Source organism: Pollachius pollachius (assembly GCF_949987615.1).
Source record: "Pollachius pollachius genome assembly, chromosome: 8".
Lineage (NCBI taxonomy): Eukaryota > Metazoa > Chordata > Actinopteri > Gadiformes > Gadidae > Pollachius > Pollachius pollachius.
Genome location: NC_136941.1, coordinates 2,240,477 through 2,260,441, shown reverse-complemented (window position 1 = coordinate 2,260,441; position 19,965 = coordinate 2,240,477). Strand labels below are relative to the sequence as shown.

The 19,965-nt window shown below is 49.2% G+C and overlaps 2 protein-coding genes across 10 annotated transcripts in view; both read right to left on the bottom strand.

Moving 5' to 3' along the window:
- ralgapb (Ral GTPase activating protein non-catalytic subunit beta) overlaps positions 1-758 on the bottom strand; it is a 36,377-nt gene extending 35,619 nt beyond the window's left edge. For all 9 annotated transcript variants that reach the window (XM_079741147.1, XM_079741150.1, XM_079741148.1 and 6 more), the window contains exon 1: positions 645-758. The gene's annotated coding sequence lies outside the window, so the exon portion shown is untranslated. The remainder of the gene's footprint in view (positions 1-644) is intronic.
- Positions 759-1,427: 669 nt separating this feature from the next.
- vwa1 (von Willebrand factor A domain containing 1) lies at positions 1,428-17,199 on the bottom strand. Its single transcript, XM_079740986.1, has 6 exons — positions 16,818-17,199; positions 10,159-10,716; positions 7,865-8,203; positions 6,964-7,239; positions 3,488-3,796; positions 1,428-2,701 (listed from the first exon to the last, which is right to left on the bottom strand). The coding sequence occupies exons 1-6, from the start codon at positions 16,891-16,893 to the stop codon at positions 2,673-2,675; spliced, it is 1,587 nt and encodes a 528-aa protein (XP_079597112.1). The 5' UTR covers positions 16,894-17,199; the 3' UTR covers positions 1,428-2,672.
- Between the last annotated feature and the right edge of the window lie 2,766 nt (positions 17,200-19,965).

Sequence of the window (19,965 nt, the reverse complement as noted above, 5' to 3'; positions counted from 1 at the left end):
CATTTTTGGAAACACACACACGAAGATGTGCACAACGTATGCATGCTCATCAAGCGCGCGCACACACATTATGGAAGAAGAAGAAGAAGAAGAAGAATAGAGCAAAACCAGCCTGACAGTTTCAATGTTAAATCGAATCCAGCTCAGACCCTCCGCAGTGTGCATGCGGTGAGCCCACACGTCCTCGCCGGGCTTCTGAACGTGTACACGGCGAGCAACAGCCCAACACACAAGAGTCCCAGTGAGCAGGAAGCTGATCATGAGACGGACATGGACATCCTCTCCTTCCTAATCCTGGCTAATGACGTTAGCTAAAGTTAGCCGCCGACTTGCCCCCTGTCTGAGCAGACGAACTGCCGTGATGCCCCCTGAGGGGCGGCCGAGCTCCCCCGGGGTCCCCCCGGTTAACGCGTTGACCCCCGTAGTGGTTCGACCGAGCGGCCCGTCGCAGCGGACGCTGACAGGTCTTTAGCATTCGGGCGCTAGCTGGTCGGCTGACATTAGCTCCAATGGGCTGTCATTCCTGCTAGGCGACTTAGCCGTTAGCTTTAGCGGGCTAGCGGGAGCGGAAAACAACGGGTTTTTATCGTCCACACTGGAATAAACCGGAATGGGTGTGATAGCAAAAGAGCACGGACACTTACAGTTCGTACGTGCTTTTGTGTTCCAGGTCAGAGCGTTGGAGTTTGCATGTCGGGAGGTGTGAACGGTGGCGATGCAGAGGGGAAAATGGCTTGAAGCTCCGCAGCTAACGGAGTCCAACAGAGCCTGAGCCGAGCGCCCCCTTGTGAAGTGTTGTTGTAACCACAGGGCCAGCGTCACAACAGAGCCGGAGCCGAGCGCCCCCTGGTGCAGTGTTGTTGTAACCTCACGGTCAGCATCACAACACACTGCGTCTGAGGCCTCTGGAGCTCTGAAGGCGCGGTGGTGCGTCGGCACCGCTGGGGTTTATTAGAGCCGTGCAAGTCAACTGAAATAAGTTCCTCCAAAGGACTTAGTTCCTCCAAAGGACTTCAAATTAAAACTAATTAAGGCAAATTAAAAAAAACTAAAAAGCTAAACTGAAGTAAGGTTTTACATTTGTAACATTCCAACTGAGCCTTTTTAATTTTCTGTTTGTACGTTTTCTGTCATATTTGAAATGGAATATCTCCCTAAGAGAATCCCCATCCAACTTGAACAGGATCAACTTAAAAAGGAAAGGAAAGAAAACAGTTTCCCATGGATATGCATTGAAAGTGAGGCAAGTATTCAAAGTCGTGAGGTATTGAAGGATTAAACTAATGAGAGTAGAAAGATAAAGCTATGAGGATAACAAGACTGTATCTGGATACAAGATCAGGTACATTTTATATTTTATTGTATACAGATTGCATAGGTTGTATAGGAGTGTGTGTGTGTGTGTGTGCGCGTGCGTGCGTGCGTGCGTCCGGTGTGTGTATGTGTGTGTGTGCATGCGCACATCAGTGCATGTGTCATCAAAGGTTATTCAAAAGACAAGAAGAAAAACTAATTAGTTATTATTTTTATTATTTTAATACAAGTTCCTGTTAAATATCTGTGGTGGTATTCTCACTATACAACCCAAGTTCAACCTCAGCTGTAATAACAGTTGGTTCCCATAGGGGGCAGCAAATACCTATTAACAAACAGCCTGCCAACTGCCATCCGTTTGTGTAAAAACAACGTAGAAATGCATCGCATACTCGTCCTTTAATGGACAAACACTGATGAGTAAACGTGAATTATAGATCTAAAAGCATGTGATATTGAAAAAAAAGCCTTTGCTGATTTAACTGTGCAGCCTTATGTAGTTTGTGTTTGTGTGCTAAGCCCTTCTTTTTATGTTTGTGTAGGCTTACTATTTTACAAGGTTATTTAATCAAGGTATAAAAGCTATCCTGAAGGCAATGTTATGAGGAAAATGGTGTGTGTGTTTGGCATCAACAAGTTCCCAGAGATATGGAGGATAGGTCAGAAGACAGAGAGAACATTTAGGGCTTAAACGTGTAACTAATCAGAGAGAATGGATCTCAGATGTTCTCTATGCATTCACCAGATTAGAAATAAAATGATTTTGGCATGGAAACCACCATATGTTGTGAAAGTTCAAATCAGACCTTGCTATGTTAGAATGTTGGACGATTCCTAGCAGCACACACTCTTCAGCTTTTACACAATACAGTCGCATAGACTATTCCACCTCTTTATCCCTTTGACACAAAGCAAATATCTGCACAATTATATTCCAGATCCAAATATTTGCTTTGTCTGAAGAAAAGAAGGACGTCCATAAAACGCTATCTTGCCGTCTGCATCCTCCAGAAGTATAATATTTTATCACTCCTTCCCTCCTTCCACTTTATGTTCCTTTTTTTTTTTTTTTTTTTTACACACAGCAAATATTTGTACAATTATATTACAGGTACAAAACAGGTGAGCCGTCGTGAGGCTGGCTGGCCGTGAGTTGAGCGCCCAGACTCAGTGGCTCAAGGGCATGCGGTAAGTGTCTCTGGCGTCGAACCCGCGCCGCGCTCGCCAAAGCACACACGTCCATGAAAGGAGCAGAGCGGGAGAAAAGGGGACATGAAACATCAAGATTCTTCTCCTCTTCCTCATCCACGAGCCTCCATGTTTGGTAAGGTGCTGAGTCAGTCTGGGGGGGGGGGAGGTTAGGACTGGTGGCCGTACACACGCGCATCTAGAGCACACACACACACACAGAGAGGGAGAGGGAGAGAGGGAGGGAGAGAGAGAGGGAGGGAGGGAGAGGGGGGGAGAGAGAGAGATCAGTCGATGGCAATCAGTGACACATTATTTAAAAAACACTGTTTACATGAGGCTGTAATCTAAAGTCACAGGAGCTAGTAGTAGCTAGTAGGCTAATGGTTTCTGCAGAAAGGTTCTCGGTTTTCATATATACACGGTCTGCCTGTAAGCATCCCTAGCATCGTCTACCTAGAATCATCTAACTAGCATCGTTTACCTAGAACCACCTACCTAGCATCACCTACGAAAAAGGCGGTACTTGCCCCTACCACCGTACGAAAAAAAGATTTGTTCTCCGGATACTATGTTCCCCGGTCAAATACAAAGCGGGGAACATAGGACCCGGGGAACATAGGACCCGGGGAACATAGGACCCGGGGAACATAGGTACGCTCCCGCATCATCTACCTAGCATCTTCTACCTAGCATCGTCTACCTAGCATCGTCTACCTAGCATCATCTACCAAGCATCACCTACCTAGCATCGTCTACCTAGCATCTTCTACCTGCTACTAATTGACTCACTCATCTCAAAATATAAATACTATAGTATTTATAAATATGAATACTATAAATACGTATTTATGAAAACATAAACAAGTTCTCTGTAAACACAGTGAACGACCGGCTCTTCACTAACTATCAGACCGCTTTTTCTCATTGTGACCCCATGGTGTCCCTCTGTCTCCTGCTCAGGTCAAAGGTCACGACCCCTCACCTGTGTTGAACTGGGCCGTGCAGCAGAGGCCGTCGCCCCGCGCGGTGCGGTACACGGGGGACACGCACACCCGGGCGGCGGGGGGCAGCTGGTCCAGGCGGGTGGACAGGGCGCCGGCGGGCAGGTAGTGGGAGGCGGAGGGCGGGAGCGGCGGCGGGGCCAGCAGGGAGTTGGAGTGGCCCCCCGGGGCGGCGGCCCCCTGCCAGGTCAGCCAGTAGCCCCGGACCCCGTCAGCCTGGCCCCTCCAGTCCACCTGCACCGAGCCGCTGCCCACCGCCGTCAGCCGGAGGTCCGTCAGGGCCGGCGCCGCTGGGGGGGGAGAGGGCGGGGGTCAGAGTTCAACCGCGAGATTAACATGGAGAGGGAAAAGTGGGGGTCGGCTTGGCTCAGAAGGTTGCAAGTTAAATGGAGTGCATTTATACAGCGCTTTTCTGACCAGCGGGCACTCAAAGCGCTTTACAATACTGCCGAACATTCACTGACGTACGCTGTGCATCATCTGTGTAGCCCTTGAGTTACAAGTTTCAAACAGTTTTAAACCCCTAACCCTAGCACAATTAGGACCAAGGAAACACTTATTACACCTTAATACTTATACTAATACTGAGAAACCTTGAGCAGGATCACAGAAGAAGTGATCCCTGCTTCCATCGACGGTTATGAGGCCAATAGGTGCCAAACTGGGCAGTACACACGCCAAACAGCGGATAGGTAGGCGTCAGTGGTGAGACGATATGAGCGGGTGTTTGTGCTGTTGCGTTCATGGCAGGTGATGTGATTCTAGTGACTAGATTAGAGTAGAGAGATGATTGAAGAGGACTGTGTGAGTAAACACATGCCAGCCTCTTCATCCAGTGAACCTTCGATCCGACAGTGATAGCAACGCAGGCTTTCACTTTCAGCATGTGGGAAACATTTATTGAACCGCAGCAGGAAATACGTTACAGGGAGCGGTGCCATGCCAGCCCTGCAGGCCGTCTGGCGCCCAGATGTGTAGCCGAGAACCACCGTCTACCACATGCGGCTGTTCCACACAGAGGTATAGTTCACCCTGAGCAGCAACAGGTCATACAGGGAGACACTGAGCTTTGCTCACCTGGGGAAAGCTGAAGGTGAACCGAATGCATCGCTCTCAGTTACATAAGAAGCATTTCTACATGTTGTCTGTGACCTCAGATTCTGAACTCTCATGTGGGCAAGTGTGGGACTGATCATAATGAACAGGATAAGGAAATATGATAATAATTAACTGGGCTAGTCTAGGACTGGTAATAATGTACAAGATAAGAAAATAAGATAATAATAATAATAAACTGGGCTAGTGTAGGACAGGCTATAATGAACAGGATAAGGATAATAATATGACGATAATAATTTGAAACGTCAAATAATAAAGGACATTTGTGTAGCACCTAAAAAGTGCTTTAACCTAAAAACAACTGACTGAAGGAATGGGATCAATAGAGGCGTGGAAACATTAACACGAGGAGGACAGAGGGGCGAGATACCGATCAAGAAAGACTGAACTCTAACATACTGAGAGAAAGAATTCTGCCTTCCATTCCTTATGGTCAAAAAAATCCACTGACCCACCTCTCTCTCTGTCTCCCTGTTTCTCTCTCTTGGTCTCCCTCTCCCCCTGTCTCTCCCTGTCCCTCTGTGTGTGTCTCTCTCTCTCTCTGTGTCTCTCTCTCTCTCTTTGTGAGAGAGAGAGACTCTGTCTCTCTTCTCCTTGTCTCCCTGTCTCTCTGTGAGAGAGACAGGGAGAGAGAGAGACAGGGAGAAGACAGGGAGAAGTCAGGGAGACAGAAAGAGAGAGAGAGAGACAGGGAGAAGTCAGGGAGAAAGAGAGAAAGGGAGAGAGAGAGAGAGAGAGAGAGAGAGAGAGAGAGAGAGAGAGAGAGAGACAGGGAGAAGTCAGGGAGAAAGAGAGAAAGGGAGAGAGAGAGAGAGAGAGAGAGAGAGAGAGAGAGAGAGAGACAGGGAGAAGTCAGGGAGAAAGAGAGACAGGGAAAGAGAGAGAGAGCGAGGGACAGAGAGAGAGAGAGAGACTCTGTCTCTCGTCTCCTTGTCTCCCTGTCTCTCTGTGAGAGAGACAGGGAGAGAGAGAGACAGGGAGAAGACAGGGAGAAGTCAGGGAGACAGAGGGACAGGGAGAGAGAGAGAGCGAGAGAGACAGGGAGAAGTCAGGGAGAGAGAGACAGAGAGAGAGAGAGAGACAGAGAGAAAGGGAGGAGACAGGCAGCCAGCTGTGGCGGAGCAGCATCTAGACAGCTGTCACAGAGGACGGAGCCAGCACAGTGACTATAATAACATAAGGACCCTACAACCCCTGGGTCTCCCTGGGGGGATAATAGCTGTGTTTACACTAACACCATGTATACACTGTAGTGGTGAACGCTACGCAAAGAGTAGGAAGGGTGTCACGCGTGCCACTGGCACCCTGCCCGTGCGTACGACGGGAGCCAAGTGTTACGCTGAAGAGTCCCCATTGTCTTCCTGTTGGCCCACGGCCACAGAATCCCAGAAATGTCCTCATCACACACAGAGGCGTTCAGCGGGACACACACACCCGCCGCAGTGATGGGTGACATGGCAAATATTTGCGTTGAGGAAAAGTAACTTTTTCTCTCAGAGGCCTGGATGTTAAATAACTATGAGAGTGGGATTCTATCACCTTACAGACGTATCATATATAATATACCTTGTATATAAAAAAATACATCATGTATTATATAGAATTTTTGAAAGTATATCTAGTAAAGTATAGATGCAGTATGGATACAAACTAAAGCTTTTATGAATGGCTCTCTACTGGTACGGTATGGTGTTATTTCCCCATAACAGTCTTTGCGTCCCCATAACGCCCGAAACAGGCAGCTGTGGAAGGCCAGCATGCCAATAGAAAGTGAGAGGAATTCAGCTCCTTCAGCGCAGTTCTTTTGTGCGTACGGGTGTGTTTGTGTGTGTGTGCGTGTGTGTGTGTGTGTATGTGTATCTGTGTGTGTGGTTGTGAGCATGTGCGTGTGTGTGTGTGCGTGTATGTGTGTGTGTGTGTGTATGTGTGTGTGTGTGTGTGTGTGTCGGTGTTTGAATGTGTGTGTGTGTTTTTGTGTGTGGTTGTGAGTGTCTATGAGTATTTGTGAGCGTGTGTATGTGTGTGTGTGTGTGTGCGTGCGTGCGTGTGTTGTTGTGAGTGTGTGTGTCTGTGTGTGAGTGGTTCTGGCTCTGTGTGTGTTCGTGTGTGTGTGGTTGTGAGTGTGTGTGTCTGTGTGTGAGTGGTTCTGTCTATGTGTGTGTTCGTGTGTTTGTGGTTGTGAGTGTGTGTGTCTGTGTGTGTGTGGTTCTGTCTCTGTGTGTGTCTGTGAGTGTGTTTGTGAGCGTGTGTATGTGCGCGAGTGCGTGCGTGTGTGTGTGTCGACCCTTCCCGCGAGGGACCCGGTCTGAACCAATAGGGAGGCGGAGGCGGGCCCTACCTTCCTGGGTGCAGGCCTTGACAGACAGGGCCCGCTCCCGCCCCGAGGCGTGGCGCGCGCTGACCGTGACCAGGTAGGTGGTGTCCGGGTGGAGGTCGCGGAGCAGCGTGTAGTTCTGCCCGCCGGACACCGTCAGCGTGTGGAGCTTCCCCGTGGGGAGGGCGGAGTACTCCACCAGGTAGGAGTAGACGGACTCTGGCTGGAGCGGACCCCAGCTCACCTTGATGCTGGTCTGCCCCGACTCTGAGACGGTCACCGTGGCCGGGCTCAGGACCTCTGGGGGGTGGTTAAGGTGTGGGGGGCACCATCAGATCATTAATCACAGTCGACATACCACATGATCGCTGAACACTCGGAGCGGTAACTTGATCATTGGTGGAGGTAAGTCGAGATTAAAGAGTTCCCATCTCCCGGAAAGACCTAGACACTGCATAGCCTCCCCCATTACCGCCCACACACACACACACACACACACACACACACACACACACACACACACACACACACAAGACCCCTCTTACCCACTTATTGTACGTTGTACGACCGTGCACTTAACCACAGTACTTAGCGTCGTGTAGCGTCTTATCCTAGCTATGTTAGCGAGCACTTGGTTCTACCAACAGCCTTACTTCACCGACAGCAATATTTAGTTGTTTCCCTTTCTTCTGACAAATGTACTTATTGTAAGTCGCTTTGGACAGAAGCGTCTTCTAAACGCCCTTAATGTTAATGTAAAGGTAACCCTGCGACCAAACCTCGGACACAGCCCAATCCTCTCGAGTGCTACACTACAGTCATGCTAATCTTCAACGGGTTAATCAGCGTGCATTAGCGCCGCCGTATGTGATGCTACCGTGACGCTGGCCGTCCGATGCTCAGTGGCGAGGGGGGGGGCTCAGACCTGGCTTGGTGGTGAAGGTGACGGAGATGGGGGTGAGGACGTCCTCGTTGGACTCGGGGGTGAGCGTGGCCCGGTAGGTGGTAGCCGGCTTCAGGCCCGTGAGCTCGGCCGAGCTGACGTCGGCGGGCCGCACCAGCCTCTGGTACTCACCGCCCCCCTGGCTGGGGCTGGTGCCGGACCCCCCGCCCACCCCCGTCCCTCCCACGCCCCCGCCCGTGGGGACCGGGCCGAACCGGATCTCGTAGTACCCCGCCAAACCGGCCAGGACCGGGCGCCACTGGAGCTTGGCGGAGTTGGTGGAGACGTCGTGGACGTTGAGTCTCCGCGCCCGGATGATCTCTGGGGAGGAGGAGGAGGAGGAGGAGGGGGAGGAGGGGGAGGAGGAGGAGGAGGAGAAGGAGGAGGAGGGGGAGGAGGGGGGAGGAGGAGGGGGTGGAGGAGGAGGAGGAGGAGGGGGGGAGGAGGAGGGAGGAGGAGGGGGTGGAGGAGGAGGAGGAGAGGAGGAGGAGGAGGAGGAGGAGGAGGAGGGGGAGGAGGGGGAGGAGGAGGAGGAGGAGGGGGAGGAGGAGGACGGGGGGAGGAGGAGGAGGAGGGGGGGGGAGGAGGGGGTGGAGGAGGAGGGAGGAGAAGGAGGGGGTGGAGGAGGAGGAGGAGAGGAGGAGGATGAGAAGGAGGAGGAGGGAGGAGGGAGGAGGAGGAGGAGGAGGAGAGGAGGAGGAGGAGGAGGAGGAGGAGGAGGAGGAGGGAGGAGGAGGAGAGGAGGAGGAGGAGGAGGGGGAGGAGGAGGAGAAGGAGGAGGAGGGAGGAGGAGGGGGGGAGGAGGAGGAGAAGGAGGAGGGGGAGGAGGAGGAGAACACGGAGGTGAGAGAACATCCGGAGCTGAGCCCCAGCGAGGACAGTGGTGGAGGGAGGGACGTTTCTACTGCTTTTCTAGATTTCCTGGTCACCCATTGGGTCTATTTCACCTGGTGGCCATCTTGGATCCATCTTGGTCCTAAACGCTAGCTGGGTTAGAACCAAGATGGCCGCCAGGTGAACCATGGGGAGCATGTTTATTATCCATGCGTATATTAGTCTGCATTAGTCTGAATCAATCTTTATTAGTCTGTATTAGTCTGAATCAACCTTTATTAGTCTGTATTAGTCGGGCAAGATGGTGCTGAGGAAGCCAATGGTTCTCCAGATGTCAATACCAGAGTCGGCCACTCGGAAACGTTTTCCCGTAGCCAGGAGGCTTGGAGGAGACCCACAGAAGGTGTTACCACCACCACCCCCACCAACACCACCACCGCCACCACCAGCATCCTGACAGCATGACTCACCACGTATCCAGTGGTGGGGCTCTATCATCAGACAGGTAAATATAGGCTCCAGACAGACAGACAGACGGACATACCCCCCGGTCAGGACAGAGTTAGACGTCCCCGAAGCATTAGTAATGAATCGAATGAGACGACTTGAAATAGTACCGACACCTAGCAACCTAGGGACTAATCTAAGAGAGACGGGGTCTAGGAGGACAGCATCTGGGCCACGCGATAGCACCACACTGCATCTCTTACGTCGTAAATAACCCATATTTACTCTGAGCGCCGTGTCTTAAATATACATCCATACACCTTCCCAAGTAGTGGGCGAGGGAGCGCTGGGACTAAATGTCACTACAGCCTGGAGGTGGATCAGGCCTGGGCTATAAATACACGCCACTATGCGGCTATAGTAGAGACACGGGGGGGGGGAAGTGGCATCATTGGGCCGCGAATAGACCGACCGATCGCCTTACGGTTCACTTTACCAGCGCCCACTGTCCCTCGCTCGCCTCCCCGATCCTCTGTCTTCACGGACATGTCAGGAATGAAAGAGGGCGGGGCGGGGCGGGGATTCCATGGCAACCCTGCTGAGGGCGCCATGGGAAGGCTTCTTAATGACATCAACCCTTCTTATGTCTTGATGACGATGCCGAATTACGGGAACTTATTCAGGATTTCTATTTCTGTTTCGGTCCAACTGTTTTGAGGTTTTTTTTGATCACTGTTCGTCGATTTCCGATTCTATTCTATTCGATGCAACGCTTTTGCTCTCTGCTTTCTATTCTTTCCACGATTTAATATTCTACATAGAAAGCTTTTATTGGTCTGGTAACAGCCCCATCAGCCCTTTAGACAACACCTATAACCCATTTTCACACACGGCTGTAAGGTAGATCAAATTGGCCGTGAAGTCCGGGTAACAGGCGGCGGCCGACGAGTTAGTGACGGTTAGTGAGTGAGCGGGTAACGGGGTCACCGTCTCACCTATGATGGCCTCCCTCAGGTCCTCGGTGATGATGCTCATGTCGTCGATGTCCACAAAGTACAGGTTGTTCTCGATGGGGGGGCTGACCACCTGCCGCAGCACCTGGTAGTTCCCGGGGCCCGTGGAGACCAGCAGCACGGCCACGCCCGCCTCGCGCAGCGCCGCCATGGGCCCCAGCACGTCGCCCGGCTTCACCCCGTCCGTCAGCCACACCAGCGCCCTGGGGAGACCCTCCCGGGCCCCTCCCCGCCCCCCCGGGGTCAGCACCCAGTCCCGGGCCATGCGCAGAGCCTCCTCCGTGTTGGTGTCGCCCCGCAGCGGCTGTGTGCGCCGCAGCGCCTCCTGCAGGCCGTCCTGGGTACTGTGGGCGTCGAAGCCGAACTCCAGGCGCGGCCGGGATCCCACCTGGAGAAGCCCCACCTTCACCTGGTCCTCGGCCAATGAGAAGGGCAGCAGGAGCTCGGACAGGAAGCCGAGCATGCGGGTGTACTCGTAGGAGGAGACGCTGCCGGAGGAGTCCAGGAGGAAGAGCACGTCGCCCTCGCAGCAGTGCAGGACTGGGGAGAGGGAGGAAGAGGAGGAGGAGGAGGAGACGGTTAGTGTCTGGTGTGATCGGACGTCGGCAATGTGTGTGGGGGCACCTCGATCGAGGGGTGGGCAGACAAGTTGGGCTGCGGACATGGGGGAATCGAACCCAGACTCATCCGGGTGGGAGTTGTTGAACACCTTTCCACTATACTGTCATTCCCCCGCTAAATAAATACGTCTTCATCTAAGTCTTAATCCAGCTGAAGTGATGATTCTCCTTGTCACTTCTTGTTCATGACGTCAGTATTTATTTGCTTTGCACGTCTGTTGATGAATAGTGTGCGAAATTCCATACACGTTACACAATAATACATACAATGGGAGTTATGTGGGATATTGAGGAATATCAGTGGTGAGCTGGTGATGAAATGATTCCCAGTATTTCCACTTTCACATTGAAAGTCAAAAGTTCCGGGTGTGTTTCCAGGCGGCTGAACCGAGGGAACAGTTGATTGAACAGAAAAATGATCCAAGGATTTTCGTCTCCGCCTGCTTTCCCCTACCACACTTTTTCCACAAAGGTCCTCCTGCCTCTTACACACACACACACACACACACACACACACACACACACACACACGCGCGCGCGCGCGCACACACACACACACACACACACACAAACACTTACCACACACACACACACACACACACACACACACACACACAACACTTACCACACACACACACAAAACATTCACTCCCTTTTTCACACATTCTTGCACCCCCTTTTACTGACAAACACATACACACAAACACACAAATCTGCACACGCACACACACATGCAAACTTACCACACACACATGCACACACTCCCTTTCACTAACTCACACAGACACACACACACACACACACAAAACATTCACTCCCTTTCTCACACATGCATGCACTCCCTTTTACTTACAAGCACACACACACACACACACACACACACACACACACACACACACACACACACACACACACACACACACACACACTTGGAAGCTGCCTGTCCTGAGCACTCTACCTTGGAACAACAGTGTCGTGCCGTGATTGGCTGCTCCACGGTGAATATTTTGGGCATGAAAAGAGAAGCAGATTCAGAGGATGGGCAGGAACAGACACGGAGGGCGGTAATTAACGATTACATCACATGTGTGTGTGTGCCTGTCTGTGTTTGTGCGGTGTCAAAAGTCAAACCCCAAAAACGTGTTAAGATAATAAACATACAAAAGTTGATTTATTGTGTGTTTGTGTGTGTGTGTGTCCGTACGTACGTATGTGCCTGTGCACGTGCACGTGTGTGTGTGTGTGTGTGTGTGACTGTGCGTGCGTGCGTGCGTGCGTGCACGTATATGCCTCCTAATATTTGAAAGAGGTGGGCGGATGAAACGTCGCTGGAAGGACAGAATGACGCCAAGTATCCATTTTTCCTGGAGAAGCGAAAGGTGAAGACAAGGGAGAAGAAAGAGGGAGGGTGGGAGGGGAGGAGTGTTGGGGGGCCTGTGGCTACTGCTTATTGGTGATGGAGGGAGGAGAGGGCTCGGGGGGGAGGAGAAGGAGATAAAGGGGGTGAAAGAGAGAGAATGGAAGGGAGGGGAGGGGTGTGTGCGAGGGGGAGTGGGGGGGGGTTTTCAGTTCCAAATGAAAGACAAGGAGGAATGCGAGCAGGAGGAAGGAGGAGATCCCATGCAGGAGGAGGAGGAGGGGGAACAGGAGCTAGAGACGCAGAGGGGAATGTAAGCAGAAAACAATCTTGTGGCGGACACTGTTCTCCCTCAGAATAAACTGAGGGAGAGAGGGAGAGAGAGAGAGAGGGAGAGAGAGGGAGAGAGGGAGAGGGAGAGAGAGAGAGAGAGAGAGAGAGGGAGAGGGAGAGGGAGAGGGAGTGAGAGGGAGAGAGAGAGAGAGGGAGGGAGAGAGAGAGAGAGGGAGGGAGAGGGAGTGAGAGGGAGAGAGAGAGAGAGGGAGGGAGAGAGAGAGAGAGGGAGAGGGAGAGGGAGAGGGAGAGAGATAGAGAATCGCTTAAAGGGCCCTGCAGCCTTGTTTACACAAGCATTTTAAATCTCTCTTCAAATAACAAATCTCTTTTGTTGATAGCGGTCTTAAGATCGCTGCGGAGAGAGAGGGACTTCCTCTCCCTCAGCAGACGGGAGAGGAACAGGCCACTGGTAGAGACCGCCTCACTTAGCCTCGGCATATGCACACACATGCACACATACTCACACCATTCTACACACACACACACACACACTAACTCACACACACACACAACGTTCCACAAAACACACACACACACACACACACATACACAGACACCGTTACACACACAAACACACACACACACACACACACACAGAGACCGTTACACACACACACACACACACACACACACACACACGGGGGGGGCCCGGCAACACCTGAGCCAATAAAACGTGAGCGCAGGTGAGGTGAGGTCGCGTTGATAACCTGGTGAAAGGTCATAAGATCGTAAGGCACTCACACATACTGAGAGACCCACTGAGAAACGCACACACTGAGACACACACACTGAGAAACATACACTAAGACACACACAATGAGACACACACACACACACACACACACACTGAGACACACACATAGACTGAGAAACGCACACTGAGACACACACACACACACACTGAGACACACACACACACACTGCGACACACACATACTGAGACAAACACACACACATACACACTTAGACATGCATACAAACTGCGACACACACACTGAGAAGCAGACACACACACACACACACACCACACACACATCCCCACATGTACTTGTTGCCACACTTGTGTTGACATCAGTATGTGGATGCAAGAAATAAAACTGGCGCAGACACACACACAGAAAATAGAAAGATACTTAAACAGTACACACTCATAAACACATGCGCACACCCATACCATAGAACACACACAACACATTAATAATAAGATCCATTACCACCTCACAAACACAGACATATGTGCACATTTGGAAGCTCGCGCGAACACACGCACACACACACACAAACACACAAACACTCTCTCTGTCTCTCTGTGTCTCTCTCTCTCTGTCTCTCTCTTTGTCTCTGTCTCTCTCTCTCTCTCTCTCTCTCTCTCTCTCTCTCTCTCTCTCTGTCTCTCTCTGTCTCTGTCTCTCTCTGTCTCTCTCTCTGTCTCTCTCTCTCTGTCTCTCTCTCTGTCTGTCTCTCTCTCTGTCTCTGTCTCTCTCTGTCTCTGTCTCTCTCTGTCTCTGTCTCTCTCTGTCTCTCTTTCTCGCTCCTTCTCTCTCTCTCCATTCTCTGCTTGGACTTTGATCGTCCATTCCCGAGGGGGCGTGGCTAAGGCGACCCAGGACTTCTACGTCGGTTCACCTGTGGTGGAGTCTGTTTACCAACAGGTCTTGTGCTCGTGGGGTTGGGCGGTGACCTCGTCTGAATCATCGATTCATCATATTTGAGGGTGTTTCGTAACAATATGAAATAAAGATATACTGTCGTGTTGCGAAAAACGATTTTATAATAGCCTTTTAAAAAGTGCATATTTGAGAGTCTTGATATGGAATGTTTTGCTTAATTTTTTTTTTTTCACTTGAAAGGATTTTTCGTGAAATGTCTTTGTACTGTTAGTTAGATAGTATCTGATACTGTAATCGTCTAGCGTTCATAATCTATTTTTGATTAAATACATCCTAGAATATTTATGTTCTGTGGACCTCAGTCCACAGCACACATACACACACCTAAATACCTACACACACACACACACACACACACACACACATAAACAACCACACACTTACACACCTAAACACACACCTTCATATACAAACAAAAAAACACACACACAAAACACACACAAACAAACAACACGCACACACACAAAACACACACACAAACAGTTGTATCACCACACACAAACACACAAACCTACAAACAGACAGACAGACAGACAGACAGACAGACAGACAGACACACACACACACACACACACACACACACGGACACACTCACACAAACACAAAACACACACCTACACACCTAAACACACACCTACATATACAAACAAAAAAATACACACACAAAACGCACACAAACACACAACACACACACACACACACAAACACTTGTATCACCACACACAAACACACAAACCTACAAACCTACATACAGACAGACAGACAGACAGACACACACACACACACACACACAAACACAAAACACACACACACACACAAACAACCACACACCTACACACCTAAACACACACCTACATATACAAACAAAAAACACACACACAAAACGCACACAAACACACAACACACACACACACACAAAACACACACACACAAACACTTGTATCACCACACACAAACACACAAACCTACAAACCTACATACAGACAGACAGACAGACAGACAGACAGACAGACAGACAGACAGACACACACACACACAAAACACACACATACACACATAAACAACCACACACCTACACACCTAAACACACACCTACATATACAAACAAAAAAACACACACACAAAACGCACACAAACACACAACACACACACACACACAAAACACACACACACAAACACTTGTATCACCACACACAAACACACAAACCTACAAACCTACATACAGACAGACAGACAGACAGACAGACAGACAGACAGACACACACACAGACACACACAAACACACACACACACACACAAACACAAAACACACACATACACACGTAAACAACCACACACCTACACACCTAAACACACACCTACATATACAAACAAAAAAACACACACACAAAACGCACACAAACACACAAACACTCAAACCTACAAACCTACACACAGACAGACACACACACACACACACACACACACATTGAAAGGAGAGGTCTTAGGGTTTCCCTTAAGACGTCATCCTAACTAATCACACCTGATTCTATACGGCCCCGCCCTGCCTGGGTTCACACACAGGCTGCTGGTTTAATGTGCTGAACGCACCCTCTGACACCATCAGTCCTGTATATTACTCTCTCGCTCTTGAGGAGTCAGCTGTCAAACAGGGGGATGGAGGGTGGGGGAGGACGCAACGCAGACCTCTCAAAGAAACACAGATAAATCCACACAACACATAAACTCTCTTTCTATCTTTCTCTAACTCTCTCTCGCTTACTCTATCGCTCTCTCTGTCTCTCTCTCTCCCTCTCTCTCTCTCTCTCTCTCTCTCTCTCTCTCTCATTCTCTCTCTTCTCTACCTCTTTCTCACACACACACATACAATGCATCTCTCTCTCTCTTTCTCTTTCTCTATCTCTCACACAAAGACAAACAAACACTTTCTCACTCTCACACACACACACACACACACACACACACACTCTGTAGGGGGACCATGTGGGTGAAATAAACTTATTACAAACAAAATAATATAATTTATTTCATTGATATAGTTGTATAGTTATTTAAAGTGTATAAATTATACCTTATGACATTCTATCCCGTTTTAAGATTTAAGATTTCAAGGAATCAAAGTGAAGGAATCAGTTATGAATCAAATATCAATCCTTATATGACAACGGTTCTCTTAGCACATCCTATTATTACATGAACCCTCATAATGAATATGTATCGTATTTACTTTGGTAATTAGAAGTGAGCCATTAATAGGCAACCTCCACACAACACTTATGTTATGCAATTACTGTCGGCTATACGTCGACTGCTATTAATACGAGCTGTTTAATGACTGCACCGCACGCACGCAATAGTCTGGGCACACACACACACACACACACACACACACACACACACACGAACACACACACACACACACACACACACACACACACACACACACACACACACACACACACCTACACACACGCACACACACGTCTCTGGTTTCACCATTAACACAAGTTTAGCTGTATAGCCAGGGGCTTAATATACTCGATGCACAGCCGTGACTGTGGGAATAACACGATAAGATAAGCGAATAGAGCTTGAACGTGTCTGTGTCTCGTAATCCCCCACGAGCATTACCTGAGCTCGAGCCCCCCCACCTGTTACCTGCTTCAGGTGCCTGGGTCCTCACGAGCACGAGCACGCATGCCAGCACGCACGTCACCGCAACCCTGCTGTCCATGGCGGAGGAGGAGGCGGAGGTCTTTAAGGAAGTCTGGAAGTCTTTTTCTAAATGGCGGTATTATCCTTCGTGTTTAAAACCCACAAATAGTGTTTATTCGGCTATACATCCATGGCGCGCTCTCGTTTCCGGTGAGGTGCGATACAGGAGTTAATCAACACGATCGGTCGTCACGTCGTAAGACGGCGTCTCGTTCCGCATGATGTGTCCCCTCCCTGTTCCCGTACGTGGCGGCAGGTCCCCGTGGTCACCGTGGGTCTGTCCGCGTGGGCTGCTGGGTGGAGGACAGTGCGGCTCCGCGCGCTGGGGTCTCCTCCTCTATGGAAGAAGGGCTTCTCCGTCAGCTCCTCCTTCCCGCCTCCTTCCCTCCTCCTCCTTACCTCCTCTCTCCTAGAGGTGAGACTCCGAGTAGGAGCCTAGGACCCGGAAGAAAAATCCCCGCAGAACTTTTTTCAATTAAAGTAGGCTCAATTCACAAAACTGTGCGTGTTACTCACCTACTCCCACTTAATAACGCTTCTCATGACGCGGAGCCCGACGCGGCATATATTCTCTTGCAGCACGTTTTGATTCCTGTTTTCAAAAAACTAAATAAACGAGTCACACAACTGTGTGCTCAACGTGCGAAATTGTATCCTTCATTTAATGCAATTTCCACAGCTTCATTAATTTCTCTTATAGCCTCAAACGTCAAAGAAAATGTATTTTTGTACTTTTATTATTCATCTTTAATTGTATTTTTAACACACGATCAACTGCATCGACCCACCCCGGGTGTCGTGGTGGTTTAAACTTTAAAAGGCTGAAGTCAAGTCACAACAAAGGGAGCGGGAAAGATTGACCACCTGTGGAGGGCGAGGCGGTTAGTGACGTCACTCCCCCATACCTTTAAACTGGCAGCGCGTGAGTTGGCGCTTGGAGCGGATAGTGGGACGGTGGTCTTATACTTGGACGGGCCGGGCGACTGGTCATTAGGGGCAAGTGGGGCTCGGCCCCACCTACTCTCACAAGAAAAGAAAGAAAATGAAAAAATAAAAATATTTAAAAAATTATATATAAAATAAATTATACATATATATATTTAAAAAAAAATCTCCCCAGAAAGTACTGTAAAGTAATAAGCTGGGCGGTTTTAGTTCATTTTTAGTCGACCCTGGCTTGCTTCTTCAGACTGAGTTCGTCTGGAGGGGCAAGAGGGGCTCGAGCCCCACCAGCCCAATGTAGTGTGTATTGGACTTGAAAAATTGAAATGCGCATGCTCAGAGTGTTTCTCTGTTGAAGTGGACGGAGATTATTTTACTTCTGGTGGGGCTAGCCCCACCGGGACCTCCATGGACACATATGGTTCGTTCCACTACAGTGCAATTTCATTTTTCACCGTTTATTGGCTGTAGTGTGTGTTGTGATAAGTCATGACTCGAGTGACCTCACAACTCACCTCGCGTGCCGAGCGCGAGAAGTCCGGTAGTGAAGAAGAGAAGGAGAAGGATAACTTTGCTAACAAACATGTCGGAGGCACACAAATGAATACGAGTCGACAACATGAATGAGGTAGATCATCTATTGGAGCACAGATTTGAGAACCTTAGTCTGGAGGAAAAATTAGAGTTAAAACGCCTTATGTCTTGTGCTTTTCAGTCTATTTATGTTTTTCTCGTCTTATATGTTCCCACTCCTGGCCTGCACCTTGTCGTGGTGAGTGGGCTTTAAACCAAGACAGGCCATTCTGAGTCGTTTCTTTCACAGCTATTATCTTTGATTTCTCCTCCAGGACACTGCCTAGGCCTATGGGAGGTCTACTCCGTGGTAAAATGATATTGGGTTCTTGTAGTAGCTCTTACAGCTGTTCGCACTAGTATCATTTTATTCTGAGGTTTACGGAAGCTTAGTTTAAAGTTTAAAAACTTTTAAAAACTTTAATTATTGCAATGTTTTGATGTCAGCAATAAAGATTAAAAGCTGCACTCATTTACTTTATTATATATATATATATATCTGATACATGGAGAACAGTCACTTAGATCAAAAACAAAAAGCCCAGCATACTGAATAGCGTTAAAGTATATTTTTATTTGCAATGATTGTGATGGCCTCAGTACCGGCCTGCTGTCCTGGTTATCTTTCCACAGGTCCTTGTCGGTGGAGCTGAGGGCTGAATAGAGAATGGGAAACACCAAGCCAGGGCTACAAACAGCATGGTGGGACACTGACACGTAAGTAAGACCAATGAAGGAAGCTCAATCTCTATTTTGAAGTACTTTTGCTTTTTTATGAAAATTACCATTTTTATTTGTAATATATTAGGGCTGTAACTTTTTCCTAAAATGAATTTCAAACAAAATTAAAATGCCCCGTAATTTGTTTGGATGGATGTCTGTATGCCTGCAAAGCCAGTAGCAACAGTAATAAAAGTGAAGGGGTCTACCGTTTTTGTTGAAAGATTTCGTTAGTTTAGACGGTGTTTAGTGTATGACTGCCCTTCACAGGTCAGATGTTGAACTCGATTTTTACAAACAGTCCTGTGTTGTGCAGGATAGCCGGGAGCAGGCGGAGTCAACGTCTACAAAGATCGCCACGACTTTGAAAACAAACGGGTGACGTCGCGGACACTGGTTCGTCATTTAAAAGAATAAAAAGTATTAGCCTAGCCCCACCTGTTTTTTACATGTAGAAACGCCACATGATGTGGCGTGTCTTCTTCCGCGTGCGCGGCCGTGCGCGTGAGAGTGAGCGGAGGAGGAAGAACAATAAAAAGAGTAAGACCTCGTGCAGCTTGTTGAACAATTAGATGAAAGAGGAGGAAGGAGCGTGCTGAACCGGACAAAGCCTGTGGTTCCATGCGACCGATTAAATACGTCACCTGACTCACCGTCTCTCTCTCTCTCTCTCTCCTCTCTCTCTCTCTCTCTCTCTCTCTCTCGCTCTCTCTCTCTTTCTCTCTGTATAGTGGTTTTATTATTATCACAGGAACAAATAACTGGGAACATAAACCCTCCCTTCCGCACACACCTTGTAGCTAATCCCTAGCACAGAACCCTTCTCCCCCCCACCCCTATTCTCCCTTCAAGGAAA

Excerpts from the sequence above, each read along its gene's own strand:
- vwa1 (XM_079740986.1), bottom strand. The coding sequence starts at position 16,893 with ATGGACAGCAGGGTTGCGGTGACGTGCGTGCTGGCATGCGTGCTCGTG. Across the intron at positions 8,204-10,158 it reads CCTGAGGGAGGCCATCATAG|AGATCATCCGGGCGCGGAGA; the intron begins GTGAGACGGTGA and ends CCTCCTCCCCAG. Across the intron at positions 7,240-7,864 it reads CACCTTCACCACCAAGCCAG|AGGTCCTGAGCCCGGCCACG; the intron begins GTCTGAGCCCCC and ends ACCACCCCCCAG.